General features: G+C 45.6%; 1 protein-coding gene across 1 annotated transcript in view; it reads left to right on the forward strand.

Moving 5' to 3' along the window:
* Positions 1–16,094, forward strand: part of PKD1L1 (polycystin 1 like 1, transient receptor potential channel interacting) — a 145,432-nt gene that overhangs the window by 81,174 nt on the left and 48,164 nt on the right. Inside the window, exons 30-36 of the mRNA XM_012559424.1 lie at positions 3,792–3,965; positions 5,154–5,273; positions 5,366–5,435; positions 9,637–9,772; positions 11,322–11,406; positions 11,750–11,926; positions 12,876–12,994. Coding sequence (XP_012414878.1) covers positions 3,792–3,965; positions 5,154–5,273; positions 5,366–5,435; positions 9,637–9,772; positions 11,322–11,406; positions 11,750–11,926; positions 12,876–12,994 — 881 coding nt within the window. The remainder of the gene's footprint in view (positions 1–3,791; positions 3,966–5,153; positions 5,274–5,365; positions 5,436–9,636; positions 9,773–11,321; positions 11,407–11,749; positions 11,927–12,875; positions 12,995–16,094) is intronic.

The raw sequence follows: 16,094 nt of genomic DNA on the forward strand, positions 1-16,094 counted from the left end.
GTGTATTGACCCTTTAATCATTATATAGTGTCCTTCCTTATCCTTTGTGGTGGGTTTTACTTTAAAGTCTATTTTGTCAGAGATTAATATTGCCATTCCTGCTCTTTTTTGAGTGTTGTTTGTTTGATATATTTTTTTCCATCCTTCGAGTTTTAGTTTGTTTGTGTCTTTAAGTCTAAGCTGTGTCTCTTATAGGCAGCATATAGACGGATTGTGTTTTTTTTTAAATATAATCTGCCACTCTCTGTCTCTTTATTGGTGCATTTATTCCATTTACATTCAGCGTAATTATTGATAGGTGTGAGTTTAGTGCTGTCATTTTGATGTCTTGTTTTGTGTGTTGTTCAGTTTCTTTGTTCCACTTAATTTTCTGTGCTGAGTCATTTTTCTTATGTATTTCTTTTCACCTTTTTCATTGTTGCTGATTTTGTATTTGCTGAGTCTTTATATTTTTCTAGTTTTTTATTTTAACTGGTAGGACTGTTAGTTTCCTTTGTGGTTACCTTAATATTTACCCCTATTTTTCTAAGTTTATACCAGTCTTTTATTTGTTTATATTGCCTTGACTTCCTCTCCATATGAAAAATCTGTGTCTACATTTTTTATGTCCCTCTTTTTTGTTTTAATGTTGTCGTCTTTTACATATTGACATCTATTTCCCTATTTTCAGTGTTTTAGCTTTGATTTACTTTTGTGACTTCTCTATCTGGGTTGATATCTGGTTGCTGTGCCCTGTGTTCTAGTCTTGGGTTGTTATCTGATGTTACTGATTTTCTAACTGGAGGACACCCTTTAGTATTTCTTGTAATTTTGTTTTTGTTTTTGCAAATTCTCTAAACTTCTGTTCATCTGGAAATGCCCTAATTTCACCATCATATTTGAGAGACAGTTTTGCCGGATATATAATTCTTGGCTGGCAGTTTTTTTCCTTCAAGGCTTTATATATGTCATCCCATCGCCTTCTTGCCTGCATGGTTTCTGCTGAGTAGTCCGAGCTTATTCTTATTGCCTCTCCTTTGTAGATGACTTTTTGTTTATCCCTAGCCGCTCTTAAAATTCTCTCTTTATCTTTGGTTTTGGCAAGTTTGATTATAAGATGTCTTGGTAACTTTCTTTTGGGATCTACCTTATGTGGGGTTCAGTGAGCATCTTGGATAGATAGCTTGTCATCTTTCACAATATCAGGGAAGTTTTCTGCCAACAAATCTTCAACAATTCTCTCTGTATTTTCTGTTATCTCCCCCGCCCCCACGCCGTCCTGGTACTCCAATCACTCGTAGGTTTTTCCTCTTGATAGAGTCCCACATAATTCTTAGAGTTTCTTCATTTTTTTAAATCCTTTTATCTGATTTTTCCTCAAATAAGTTGGAGTCAAGTGCTTTATCTTCAGTCTCACTAATTCTGACTTCCATTGCCTCAATTGTGCTCTTATAACTTTCTATTGAGTTGTCTAATTCTGAAATTTTACTGTTAATCTTCTGGATTTCTGTTTTCTGTCTCTCTGTGGATTCTTGCAACCTGTTAAATTTGTCATTATGCTCTTCTCTAATCTTTTTAATTTCCTCTATTGTGTCTTCTGCATTTTGATTAATTTCTTTCCTAATTTCTTGAAGAGTTCTGTATATTAATCTTTTGTATTTTGGGAGCTTGCTGAAGCCATCATGGACTGCCTGATTTGATATTGACTGTTATCTCCAAGCCATCAATAAATTATTATATTTATTTATGTTTGCTTACTGTTTCCTAGCTTCTTGTTTTGTTTTGATATGCCCAAATAGGCTGCTTCTATGAGCTAGTTTGATTTTCACACCATTGAAGCTCTAATGACCTGTCACCAGGTGGTTAGATCTGTTACTAGGTATGTGAGCTCAGGCGTCCGCCCACTCCTCCTGTATAGATTCAACTCAGGTGCCCAGGTAGATAGTCACCAAGTGTGTGTTGTAGGCTCTCACGTACAGTGCTAGACAGGTGATTGGTGTAGGCACAGCCATCTGGCTGCAGCAGGGAGACACACTTTGAGCAAGGCAGGGAGCTGACGGCTGCCCCCAACTGTCCTGGAGGAAAGCGTGTCCCTGTTCCCTAGAGTGCGTAGGTGGGTGGCTTTTGCAGCCATACTATGAGCGCCCAGTGCTTTTGGCCGTAAGGACTGGGGGGCACCTCTTATTTTTGGACCCCTATTGCAGGTGGCTAGGTGGCATGGGTGGAGCCACCAGTCCTCAGGCCCCTGATGTGGGTAGGTGAAGACCCTGCTTAATGGCCAGAGCAGTGTCAAATGTCAAGAACCTGCCACTTCACAGCTGAAACAGTTGAAGTTAGACTTCTGGTATATACCCTGTTGTACTGCGGTAATGAGGGCCTATGTTGTTGAAATGGGCCCACACAAGTCTATGCAGGGGGAAAGGCACTCAGAGTCTGTGGATCCCTTATTCCTGTGTCTAAACAAAAGAGCTGTGCCTACCCTGAGTTTCTGGCTAGGGGAGCCGACAGTTTATTTTCGCCCCTGTTTGTTAATTTCTTCACTGTCCAAGGTCAGGAGAATGGCTCAGGGCATGTGACCAATCCTTCTTCCAGCCCAGGGGACTCAGCAATTGCTGAAGCTGGTCCAGGACCCAGTGCAGAGCAGGGATCAGGGAGGTAAATGGGAGAGAGGTTTTTCCCCAAGGGGGTGTTTTTGAGCCGCGTGGTAGGCCAGATGCAAGTACTTATCTTTCGCCCATCAAAGGCTGCTTCTCACTGGTTCTCGGTGGCCAAGTAGACTCTCTGCCTCTGGGTCTCTCCTTTTGCAGAAAAGACACCTCCTGAGCACTGCTGCTTGCCTGCCTCACCTCTCACCCATGAGCTGATCAGGCCTGAAGAGCTCAGGCTCTTGCTGGGTCAAGTCTGGGAACTCCTCACTGCTTCTGAACTGTCTCTCCCTCCCCCTGCCACTCAGTCCAGTTCCTCAGCTTTACCTTTGATATTCAGGCCCCCTAGATTGTCATATATAATTGATTCACTTGTTTTTTTCAGGTCTCTGTTGTAAGAGGGTCCACCGGAAGCATCTGACTACTCTGACATCTTAATCCCACCTCAGGATATATTTTCATTCTGTTAAATTTGTTTTGCTGGCATTTGCTTCTGCATTCTGCTTGTATCCTGTAATATCATTTCTACTTACCATTATTTTCTCCTAGAACAATCTTGAGCACCAAGCATTGTTTGAGTTGAACTGAAACTTTACAAATCCAGCTCAATTCCCTAAGCAATGTATCACCCACCTTGTGGCATACACTATGGAGATTACTGAGATGGACTTTGGGCACAGCCCCAGCTCTCACTGCACTCAAAGTTCATGAAGCAGTAACTGTGTTATTAGGGAAAGTGAGAAAATGGAAGTTTTTTTAAAAAAAAAGTCTAGTAGGAACACAAATGAGAGGATTGGTTCTGCCAGGTGAGGGTTTATAAGCAGAGGCTCTAGGCAGAAGGTCGTTCCAAGCTGGGCTGAAGGCATTTGAAAGGGAGACAGAGGCAGAAAGAATGTCTGCAGAGGACCTCAGGAAGTCCCAGCAGAAGGGGAGCAGTGCCAAGTCCAGAGTGTGGCTCGAATGCCATATGGAGGGCCGCCTGCACCTGATAGGCACCGGGCATCCAGCGGATACGCTGAGAGGACTGTAATAGCAGAGCCAAGAGATTTTAAAATGACACATTTGGGGTCTCTGCTCAGAAAATTACTGACCATCAACTAAGATTTTATTACATTTAGACAAACGTGGTATGTCCATAAATAACATTTCTTGCGGTTCCTGTTTTAGCTTCTATACGCCAAGTTTACAGAGTACCTGGAGGATGTCCATGTCTGGATCTCAGTGTACAGCCGGCCCTCATACAGCAGCTACCTGCACACACAGCGGCTCACGGTCTGCTTCTCCTTGCTGTGCACCTACTCCTGTCTCACCGCCGCGCTCACTGCTGCACAGCATGAGCAGGTGGGAGCCTCCTTCTTTCCTGCAAGTGGCTCCCCAATCACAGGCCTACAGTGCGAACCTTCTTTGACTAAGGCATTAGCAAAATTCAAGGCCTCAAAAAAGGTTTTAACCAGGGGAAGCAGCCTTCGAGCCTCAAGAGGCCACACAGGTGACGTGGGTCAAGGAGGAGCCTGGGAAGGGTCTGCAAGGAGGGGGCTCTGGGTGAAGCAAGCACTGCCCTGCCTCCGCATGGTGCCACATGGGAAGATTTCTCAGGTGTTGGCAACTAGGATTTTCTGGTGAGAACTCTCCTGGATATATATTTTTTAATGTTGGCAAATAATTCCAATTAAAAAAAATTTTCTCTGGCCAAAAAATCAATTCTGATGGTTACACTTGCTGTTGGGTGCCATTTTGTAGCTCTAGTCTAGTCATCCCTCATGAGGTGTGGAGACTAATTTTAAATAAGTGCCAGCACGCAAAATGGAAAATGGAGAGCCTGACTTTCCTGGGGAAAAAAAAAAGTCATAGCAAGACTTTTTAGGCAAGGGAAAACAGTTGACATTTGTTTCTTCTGACAACCACACAGCCAACAGTGGGACCTCCACCCCACTGGGTTCAAAGGGCCCCTGTACGGCTCGAGAAATATGACTAGGGGCTGGAGACAGCAGTGGTTTCAGGGGTAGGACTCACCATCCAAGCGTTGGAGATTGGGAGTAGCTGCTCCCGTGTTCAGAAAATGTGGGATAACAGGAATATATTAGTAGAATTTTTTCTTAAAAAGAAGAATATGTGCACATAATTTGTGAAAAGATGGTAAAGAAATAGCATCAGCTAGCAAGCAAGAAGCCCCTGTATGCACATGGGAAAGAAACCCAAGCTTGGCTTTCTCCTCTGACGTGGTGAGTAGTCTGACCCTGGGCCACTCAGCGTATCTCTCTGCTCATTGATTCACTGTGGGTATCAATGCCTCTTGCCTAGGACTGCAGTAACGATGACCTGGAGGGAGGTGGGTGCTCAGCAAACACTTGTTCAATCCAAAAGGTTTGTATGGGAGGAAAATGGGAATGATTACCCTTGGAATGAAAGGTCAACAATTCAGGGAGAGAGAACGTTATTAAACATGTTGTGTACATTCACATTAGATGTATGTGTAGTTATAAATGATTGTGTGTGGGTTGGTGTAACATTGAGGTTGCACTATTCCAGCTCTCTTTGGACATCGGCCTCACCCACGTCACCCCTGGCTCCTTCAGGACAGGCCTCCTGTGCAGTCTTCTGGCTTCTCCCGGGGCACTGCTCTTGTCGCTGCTCTTCCGGCTCAGCCAGGTACAGTGGCCTTGAACAGCAGCCCCTGCCCTCCCAAGGAGCTCCTCTGCCTGCAGGTGAACACTAGCTCTGAACACCCCTTCCTTCTGCAGGACACCACAGGACCATCCAGAGAGGAGCCTGGCTGCAGGCTGAGGGCCGTGCTAGGGAAGGGGACTCAGGGTAAGTGTGTTATTTAACAACCTGAAAAAGTGTAAAAACTATAACAACAGGAAAATGAAGTCTGACAGCGGACGGTCAAAGAAACCCTTCCCCTGTGGCTGATATTTTGGCCAATCTACCAAGTAGAAATTGTAACTCCTGGTGTTAATTTTAAGGATCCCTAGTAGCGCGATGGTCAAGTGCTTGGCTGCTAACCGAAGGTCAGTGGTTGGAACCCACCAGGGGCTGTCCAGGAGAAAAGACCTGGTGATCTGCACCTGTAAAGACTGTTGTTGTTGTGTGCCGTCGAGTCCATTCTGATTCATAGAGATCTTATAGGACAGAGTAGAACTGCCCCATAGGATTTCCTAGGCTGTAATATTTACAGGAGCAGATTGCCAGGTCTTTCTCCTGCGGAATGCTGGTAGGTTCGAACCACCAGCCTTTCAGTTAGCAGCTGAGTGCTTAGCCATTGAGCCACCAGGGCTTCTTCCTGTAATGATTACAGATTAGGAAACCCTGTGGGGCAGCTCTACTCTGTCATGTGGAGTCGCTATGAGTCAGAATCGACTCCATGGCACATGACAACAACAGCAACCACAGTGTTAATTTCCATTGTGTTAATTATGAGAGCCGTCGAGCATTATTTCATATGTTTAAAAGCCATTTTAACATTTTCTGTGATCTGTTCGTTTCTTTTGCCCATGTGTGTATTAACTTTTCCAAATCCCTCCCTCTTCCTTACATGTAAGTGCTTTTCAGATGGTAAGTAAATCAAGCCTTTGATCAAATAAGTAGTGAATATTTTCTCCCGGTTGCTATTGCTATTCGAGTTAGATTATTACTTTTAAAAAATTTTGTATGGCCAGATTTAGCGATATTTCTCTTAAGGCTCTTTTTACTTTTTCAGCTAAACTCTTTCCTCAAGCTGCTCTGTTTCTGGAGAGCAGCCTCGGGGGTGTGTGTGAAGGGTTGTCTGAGTCCGCCCCAGAATAGCAGCTTTGGGAAGTCCGTATCCTGGTCCTTTCCTGTGTCTCAAGACAGGCTCGTCCAGGTGGAGTCAGGAGGGAGGAGAAGAAAGCACTGTTCTAGTAACTTTACCCAAATCTCTGGTTTAGCATCATACTGAAAAACCGAAACCAAATCCATTGCCATCCAGTCAATTCCGACTCATAGCAACCCTATAGGACACAGTAGACCTGCCCCATAGGATGGCATCATACAGTTGTCTTTTTTTTAAATCAGGTCCTCATTCCAATGGAAGGACACGAGGTGCACAGAAGAAATATAAGGTAAATAGATAATTATGTACAGGAGGGAATTCTCTAGTTTAACATTGTACCAGTTAGATTTCCCTGGCACCCTCCCATGGCTGAGGTCTGACACGGATGGGTCAGGCCCCAGGTGGGTTGGAGACAATGACAAATCTGCAGAAAACCCCATGCTGGCCAAGGGTGGTGGACAGAGGGGGGTCCTTCAGGGAGGACTGTGTTTTCAGGCCAGAGGCCATGGTGGGGCTGTTGTTTGGGAAGGGTCAGGAGAAGGAATCTCAGCAGAAACCAGAAGGCATGCAGCCCCGAAGAACCAGAAAGCCAACTGTGTGTGCTGGTGAAATTTTAGAGGATGAGCCAAGGGCAGGAGAGAATGGGGCTGGGCCGTCCCTGTGAGAACTGAGCTGTGGAAGGAGGGGTCCTGGAGAAGCTGTGCCCATGGTGGGTGAGCGCCACCCTAGGTCTTAAGTGGGACAGATGTGGCTGTGATGCAGGGTCATTTGAAGGGTAATTTCTAAATACCTCAACCGCATTATCCCATTGGTATTTTGCTCCTTTGGGTCTTCAGCTTACGTGTGGCTCTTCCATACGGAAGAGTTTTAGGGCACATAGAACTCCTTTTTTTTTTTTTCTTATTGTGATAAATATATATAACAAAACATTTGCCAGTTCAACAATTTTTAGATGTATAATTCAGTGACATCAATCATGTTCATTATGTTGTGCCCACCATTACCACCATCCTCTTCCAGATCGTTCCACCACTATTAACAGAAACTCCGTGCCCCCTAAGCAATGACTGCAGCCTTTATTTTTTCAAGTCTCTAGATCTCCTGTTCGACAGACCCATGGCTTCCATTTCTTGAGCATAAGCTCTTGCTCCTAGGGCCTGGCTTCCAGTCCCTTTCACGTGTCCTGCCCCACCCCCTCATACACACTTCTTCTGCTCTGAGTGCTCCCCCAAACACCACACTAGTGTTCTGTTTCATTCCGATTTCTTGTGGCCAGAATCCTCGCCTGGGACAGAGTCTAGGTCATGCATTCCCAAGACCAGGTGAGGGGTCTCTCGACTGCAGTGAGCAGCCACCAGAACACCATCACTGCCCCAAAGACACGTGGCCGCCACTGAGGACGTGAGGAGCTGACTCTGGAGGCAGACCTCACCTCTTCTCACTGCACCCCGTTCTCAGAATCCATCCCAAAGCCCAAAGCCTGTGCAGCCCCCACCAGTGTCACCCCTGACCTCTAAGAAAGCTTACAAACGGCACTGCTATTGGGACAAAGCATTACGTGTAAATCTCTCCCCATTGATACACTAACCTTGTCCTAACTATTCTTTTCTAGTGTAACGCATCAGACATCCTCCCTGGGAATGACAGTGGCTGGAGGGCTGACCCTGGTGAGTCTGCTCAAGGGGGAGAAGGAAGGCCCCTCCTCTCAACTTGTACAAGGGCCGCGTGTGGGCGTGGTTTACACGTGCAACTCAGCTCTCTCCCTTCCTTGTCCAGTGTCATCCTGCAGCCGTGGGGACAATGGGACAAGTGCAGGGGGAGCTGGGCAAACGTTCTAATGCCACCTAGAAGCAGGGCGCAGGCACATCTACCCTGGAAGTGTCTCATGTGTTCCGAAATCCTGGTGGTTCTGGCATGGACTTGTATACATTTGGTTACAGTTTTTAAAAAGTCAGTGATAGAATTTTACATTTTTTTAAAGCATTCTGAAATTTGAAGCTTTCCAGTTTTTGATACTAATTACAGTAAAGAATATCTGCAGTGTCAAGATTGTTCTGGAAGTTCAGGGATGAGTCAGCGGAGACGGAAATTAAGCAGGAACAGTGGGGCTGGGTCCCTGGAGCCTGAAAGGAGGGCCAAGTATCTAGGAGTAATGCCCCAGAAGGAACAGTCTCAGCCTGGGCTGGCAGGGAGCAGCAGGGAGCAAGCGACCTGGAGCTGGCACGCGGCTGTGGGGCCTTGGGCAGTGGAGTGGATGAGCAGATGGATTTCTCAGGCTCCAACCCTAGATCCGGGAGCTGGGGATGCTGCTGCTTTGTGGGGTAATGGCGGTGAGGGCGGCACTGGCGGTTGAAAGGGGGGAAGTTGTAGTTGTGCCCACTGTTGCAGAGGGACTTAAACAAGGTGGGGTGTAAAAATGTTTCTTTGTGAGTGAGGCCTCTGGCATGAGAGCTAGGTTCAGTTCAGGGCACTAATACCGGCAGGGAATCGGGGACAAACTAGAAACCATGTCAGATCCTGCTCACCAGGACAAGCCGCACACACGGAAAGCTTGATGTTGGACTGGGCCTGGAAGCGAGAGTGCAGAGTGCCAGGCACCTGCCCAACACAGCCGGCGGGGAGGATGTGGTTGAGGGGCTGTAGCTCAGGGCTCCTCCACTGGCCCGGCCAGAGCACACCCAAGATTTGCCCAATGCCAATTTTCTGGAAGAGCCCCTCCGTCTGTCTAGACACTGTGCTGCTTTGCCTAAATTATGGAGCAGCCTCTGGAGGTGCCCTCTGTGGGGGAGCTACCTCTGAGCTTTCCCTTGTCGAAGTATGGCTCCAGAGTCCTCCATTCAGAGACAGAAAACACTGTACAGGGAATAGCCCTCCGATCATGGGCTTAGCTCTAGAAAAGCCACATCCTAGAAGCTCACACTCCGCCCTGATGCATGTGGGGACTTGATCCAAATCATGGTAGAACCTGCTGACTCCAGGTGACCCTTCTTAGTCGTCCGGAGTGTGGAATGGAAACTGGTTCATCAGCCTCTGATGTTGCGGGGCTCTTGGTGGGCTTAGGGAGGGGGTTCCCTGGGGGCCTCTTAAAGGGTGCAGAGGGATAAGGAAAATTTGGGCTTCCTTTCAGCCAAGACAACAATGGGAAAAGAACGTAAAAGTCCCACGCTAGTAAAATTTGGTGCTACTAAAAGCATTGCCTTCTGTCCTGTTCTTCCTCAGCACCCAGTAGAGGGCTTGCAGGCCTCGCTCCCCAAGGACAGAGGGTGCTTCCACCTTGGTCAGGCTCTGCAGTCTGGGCCCTGTGCACAATGGTGTCCATAGCGTGTGGTTTGGGAACAGGAGTTCTAGGATACAGGTGAGCCGTAAAGTTTTTAAAATATCCTCAAGTCCTTTCAGTGAAGTCAAACATTTGTAGGGAAATCCCTGCATTTCTGGGAACACATGAAATGTGCTTACCACATGTATCTATGCTATTTTCTCCCTCATTAATCACCGGGTGAACAAAATCTTATGCAAACCCCAAGTGGTCGCTTGGCCTGGCCAGGTCTGTGACTGCAGTCCCGGCTGAGATGGACTCTCAGGTATGACAAGAAGCTTCAGGACCCACCGCCCCAGGATGGAAGGATACCGGCAGTTATGAAGCTGCTAAGAGGTCCAGGTGCTGAGCTGGTGCACCCATGTGGAGGGTGTCATTCGTCTTCTCAGGTTGTTAGAAAAAGCGTACACCTGCTAAGCAGGCGTTGGGACTCCTGTTTCCTAGATTCAGACTTAGTTCCACTGCACATGCTCACATGCTGACCCGCCGTCTGGACCCCAGGGCAGCCCTGGTCCATGTTACCTGCCCCCAGGTCTGATTTTGTAGGACTCTGTGGGCCCAACTCTGCATAAAACATGAAGAGGAGCCACAAAATTAAAGCTCTTTGTTCCCTGCTCATTCCTTTGTCCCGGTTGCATGTATTGAATCACTCTGTGATGAGGGACAAGTTACTTGAAAACCTTTCTGCACCTCAGTTTGCTCATCTGTAAAATGTTGTTGTTCTTAGGTGCTGGTGAGTCAATTCTGACCAATAGCAACCCCACGTGACAGAGTAGAACCGCCCCATAGGGTTTTCTAGGCTGTAATCTTTATGGGAGCAGATCACCAGATCTTTCTCCTGTGGAGCCAACCTTTCTGATAGTAGCCAAGTGCCTAACCATTGCTTCACCAGGGCTCCTCCTCTGTAAAATAGGGGTACTAATAGTGTTTCGGAGCTGTGGTGGAGTAGTGGTTAAGAAGGCGGCTGCTAACCAAAAGGTCAGCAGTTCGAATTCACCAGTCACTCCTTGGAAACCCTATGGGGCAGTTCCACTCTGTCCTGTAGCGTCGATATGAGTTGGAACTGACTCGACGGCAATGGGTTTTAATAGCGCTTTGGAATCAACTTGACGGCGGCAATGGGTTTTTTGGGGGTAATAGTACTTAGTTTATAGGATGTTATGAGGGGTGAAGGAAGTACTGAGTGCAACACTGAACGAAATACTGAGTGTTAGCACAGTGCCTGGCACCTACCAAGTGCTCAGCAGATGTCAACTTTATGATTATTATTGTTGTGACTACTACACCACCCCCTTCCCTCCCGTTTCCGGTGTCTGTGCCCCGTTCTGTGTCTGTGTATTGGATTTTCCTTTCTCTTTCTCCTTGAGCACCTTCAGGGAGGTCAGTGCCCTTCTTTGGTCCGGAAGAGCGCCCCCCCCCCACCTTCCAGTGGGCAGAAAGATGCCGCCCCATGTCCACAAGCCCCCTGCTCTGCTGTGGTCCTGCTCACCACCACCAGGGCCCGTAAGTCTCATCTTTCATCTCGGTGCTCAGATAACAACAGCTGCCCTCCAGGGGGCGCTAACCGCCGCTCTCTCTCTTGGCGCAGGTTTGGCCCGACCCAGTGTGTGCGGTGGCTGCATCTGCTGTTTCTCTCCGTGGTGAGCTGCGCTTTTGTCACCCAGCCACTGATGGTAAGGAACACCGTCCAAGGTAGAGCAGCTGTCCATGAACCAGAGGAAGAGGGAAATAAGCGGCAGCGTTGTGGTAATGTCCTAGATTACAGCTTGATGTAAGATGCAATGAGGATAAGCTGGGAGCTAGGCCCTGCGCTAAGCACCGCATGGTGTGTTATTTAATCTCCACAAACGTCCCATTTTACATTTGGAGAAAGAGAGCCTTAGAGAACTGAAGCCCACGGCCACACCTAATGAGTAGGCAGGTGATGACAAATGTACGTTTAGAACCAGGAAGTGGGGTCCCATTTGTGATTAGGTAACAGCAGGACAGGTCTGGTTGTCATGTTCTTCCTTCTAGATATGTTTGATGGCATTGAATTTTGCTTGGAAGAGAAAAGATGACAAAGCCTTTTTTACTGAGTCTCTGTGTGATGCTACCAAGGATTTAGAATTTGAATTGGAGCAACTTTCCCAGACCCGTGTCCCCCTTTCTTCAAGCTGTGGCATTCCTGACTGTGCCAGTGAATTTGAAAAAGTGAGAAAGCTATACAGTTTTAATTTGCGCTTTAGAGAACTACTTTATATTCTCTTCATGCAATCTGAAATCATTCTTGAAATTCAAGTTTGATTGTGTTTTGTGGGAACCATGGGATATATTTCAATTTCTTATGCTTCCTGGCACACATATACATGACAGGTAAACTCAGGAAATGTATTTCCTTACCTTTGTCCTAGTTCCAAAGAAACTAGAACATCAAGGAAATGAACATATTTTAAAATATGGAAACAAATAAGAAATGTAGTTCTTGACCATGATTTTGGAAAACTTTTAGACAATTTGCATTTCAGCAGACCCACAGAAAATCCTTCTTTCCTTCCTTCCTTCCTTCTTCCCTCCCTCCCACCCTCCTTCCCTTCCTCCTTCCTGGATCAGTAAAATGAGTACTGAATGAATGAATGTGGGAATGAGAAACGAATGAATATCTTCGATGGATTGATGGATTGATTTATCTGGCCACTGCTATGCCCTGACTATAAACAAATATAATATGCAAGCAATAATCCATTTTTTAAAAACTAGGAAAACTAAGGTCATTTCTTACTAAGACTCCACTTTAAAATGCCTTCTCTACGCTTTGAGGGTCTCTGAGAAAAAATTCTGTACAAATGCCAAAGATAATTGCTCCTATAATTTGATAGTATTAGATGTGTCTCACATGTAAAGTAAATCTTTTTAATGGCCCAGCTGCAATCCCTGCCAAAAAAACTTTCCTGGGACAGGAGCATACTTTTAAAGTGAGCTACCTCCCCCCACACCCACAGCAACCTGTTATATGTCATCGGGACAAAGTAACTCTGTGTTCCCCAAATACCAGGTAGAGTGCACAACATGGTAATGACCTACTCTTTGGCTTAGAAGGGTTGCCAGGTGCCTCACTCCTGTCATCTCAGCCTGGGGCTTACAGTGCTCTTGTCTCTGACAGATATTGGCCGCCCGGCAGCGAGCACGCCGTCTGCGCTGGGCTCGTCCGCCATCCATGGCCCAGCTCAAAGCAACAAAGGAGAGGATGAGGAAAGAGATTCGTGCACGAGCAACTCTGAGGTGGGTGGGAGCACCTTCGCTGGGTTTGCTGGAGTCTAGCTCCCCATCAGGGGCAAGGTCCTCCAGCCTTGGAAGGGCTTCATCCAGCCATACTTGAAGGTTGTTCATATTTGGCAGTGAGGGAGTGGAAGAGGGAAACTTTTCTGGCACCAAAGCTATCCTTTTCAATATCACACACCATACTCTCAAGTACAGTGCATACAGAGAAACAGAATTGGAGTCAGAAAACTTGTTTCTAGGACTTGCCAGTTTTGAAAAATTGGTCAAGATACTTAATTCTTCTGGGCCTCAACTTCCTTCATCACTCCTACATTCACAGGCATGATGGGATGTAGTCCTCACATACGCATGCACTTAGCACACTGCCTAGTACACGTACTCCTGTGCCATGGGAAACCATATGACAAATATAACACCTCTTCCTAGAGCATCAATTTTAGTCAATGACAAGTATTTACAAATATTTTAATATTAAAATATGCACAGATGTATTACGGTGCGCAATGCAAAATCTGTGTGAATTTTTTAGATAAAACATAACAGTTTAAGAAATATGCTTATGGAAAACGTCTCCAACTTCCCCACCTTAGGCATCTTTCTCTCAATGATACCCATTTTCCTTTCTCATCCATGGTGGTTGCTGGATTTGGGACTACTGGAAGAAGCCTTCCATAAAGACTAGTTGAGACTTTTATTTAAATTCTGAACATGAATTTGGTCTCCCAAGTCTTTCTGATATAGTTTGTCAATGACCTAGGAATTCCTGCCATTTTTCCAAAAATTGTGTCACCAAAGTGTGTAATGGAACCACAACCAACTATTTTTTATCAAAAACCACTTCATTACAATTGGAGCACCATCAGATCCATCTTTAATACAGTGCACATTCTAAAGAAAATTCTTTTCCAAAGAGAAGAGCTCTGTTAGTGTTTGAATAGCAAGTTTAAAGGAGGTTGGGAAGGGGATTCAGAAGGTGGAACAAAGGCATAATTTTCTAATCTTCCCAAATGTCTCCATAAAAATTGACAGAGTGACTAAAATAGCAAACTAAAAACCCACGGAAAACACCTACAGCAAAATTAGATGATATAGTACCCCACATGCCTCCAAATGTATGCAAGTAGGGGCAAATGACTGAGCCCGGGAGACTTGTGGTCAGTCAGTGTCTCTACAGAGCAAAGTGCAGAGAAGTGCTATGGCATCTGAGGGACTGGAGAGTCCACATCACCCTCAGGCCGTTTTCACTGGAGAGTGCAACGGGACAATGTAAGGGCAGCAGGGGCAGGGAGGGCTGTATACCCTCCAGTTCACAGGCCAGGGCGAAATCCAGGGGTCTAGAGCCATCTGGGCCAGCAGAACATGCAAAGCCAACAAATGCCCAGTTCTGTTCAAGACACAACACTGGAGTGAGTGCTAAGAAACCCCCAGCAGCAGAGTCCAGGCTGAGCAGGATGGGACAGTTAGACCAGAGAGTGCAATTGGAGGCAGCAGACTTGGAAAGAAGTAAAACTAGCCCTCTTTGCGTATGTCATGATTGAATGTCTGGGAAACCCCCCACCAAAAGAAAGAAAAAGGAAGGAGGGAGAGAGGGAGGGAGGGAAGAAGGGAGAGAAGAAGGAAGGAAGAAAGGAAGGAAGTAAGGGGAAAAAACCTAATACAAATAGTAAAAGAATTCAGTAAAATAGCTATAATATTTAAAATACAAGCTCACCAAACCTCATATAGGATAGATCCCCCCCCAAAGCAAATCACCAAGACATATCATAATCATATTTGCCAAAACCAAAGGCAAAGAAAGAATACAGAGAGCAGCTCGAGAAAAATGAAGTCACTAACAAAGGGGAAACAATTAACAAGTCCCAGAGAAAGAAGGGATCAGTATCCAAAGTTGCTAAAATATATGCTCTAAAATGTTCATATTTTAACAGAAAATTATGAAGCATGCAAAGGAAAGTGTGTGCCATCCACAGGGAAAAAAACAAGCAACAAAAACTGCCTGTGAGGATGACCACATGCCAGATTTAACAGATTAAGACTTCAAAGCAGCTCTTACAAATATGTTCAAAGAACTAAAAGAAATCATGATTAAAGAAATAAAAGGAGGTATGATAACAATGTTGCATCAAAGAGGATATCAATAAACAGAAATTATAAAAAAGAACCAAATGTAAATTCCAGAGTTGAAAAGTGCAATAACTGTAATGAAGAATTCCTTAGAGGAGCTCAATAGTAAATTGAACTGGTAGAAGAATTAATGACCTTGAAAATAGATCTATAAAGATTTTGCACACTATACATAAAAACTAACCCAAAATGGATTAAAGACCTAAAAATAAAATCTAAAATGATAAATATCATGGAAGAAAAAATAGGGACAATGTTAGGGGCCCTAATATATGGCATAAATAGAAAACAAACCATAACTAACAATGCACAAGCACCAGAAGATAAACTAGATAACTGGAACCCCTAGAAATTAAACACTTATGGCCATCAAAATCCTTATCAAAAAAGTAAAGAGAGAATCTACACACTGGGAAAAAAGTTTTGGCTATGACATATCCAACAAGGGTCTAACCTCTAAAATCTTTAGACTACTTCAACAACTCAACAACAAAAAGACAAATAATCCAATTAAAAATGGGCAAAGGACTGTGGGCGGCCATCTGGGATACTCCACTGGTCTCATCCCTTTGGGAGCAAGGGAAAATGAAGAGAACAGGATACAAGGAAAAGATTAGTCCAAAGGACTAATTGTCCACAGCTACCAAGGCCTCCACCGGACTGAGTCCAGTACGGCTGGATGGTGCCCGGCTACCACCACTGACTGCTCTGACTAGGATCACTACAGAGGGTTGTGGACAGAGCTGGAGAAGGATGTAGAGCATAATTCTAACTCACAAAAAACAGACCAGATTTACTGGCCTAAAGGAGACTGGAGAAACCCCAAGAGTGTGGCCCCCAGACACCCTTTTAGCTCAGTGGTGAAGTTACCTCCGAGGTTCACGGTTCAACCTGGGAGTGGACAGCCCCGTAAAACCAAATGAGACTAACGAGGTACAGGAGTCCAGTGACAAGGGCCAGAAAGCAGAAGGGGACA

Source organism: Trichechus manatus, unplaced genomic scaffold, assembly GCF_000243295.1.
Source record: "Trichechus manatus latirostris isolate Lorelei unplaced genomic scaffold, TriManLat1.0 scaffold00247, whole genome shotgun sequence".
Classification (NCBI taxonomy): domain Eukaryota; kingdom Metazoa; phylum Chordata; class Mammalia; order Sirenia; family Trichechidae; genus Trichechus; species Trichechus manatus.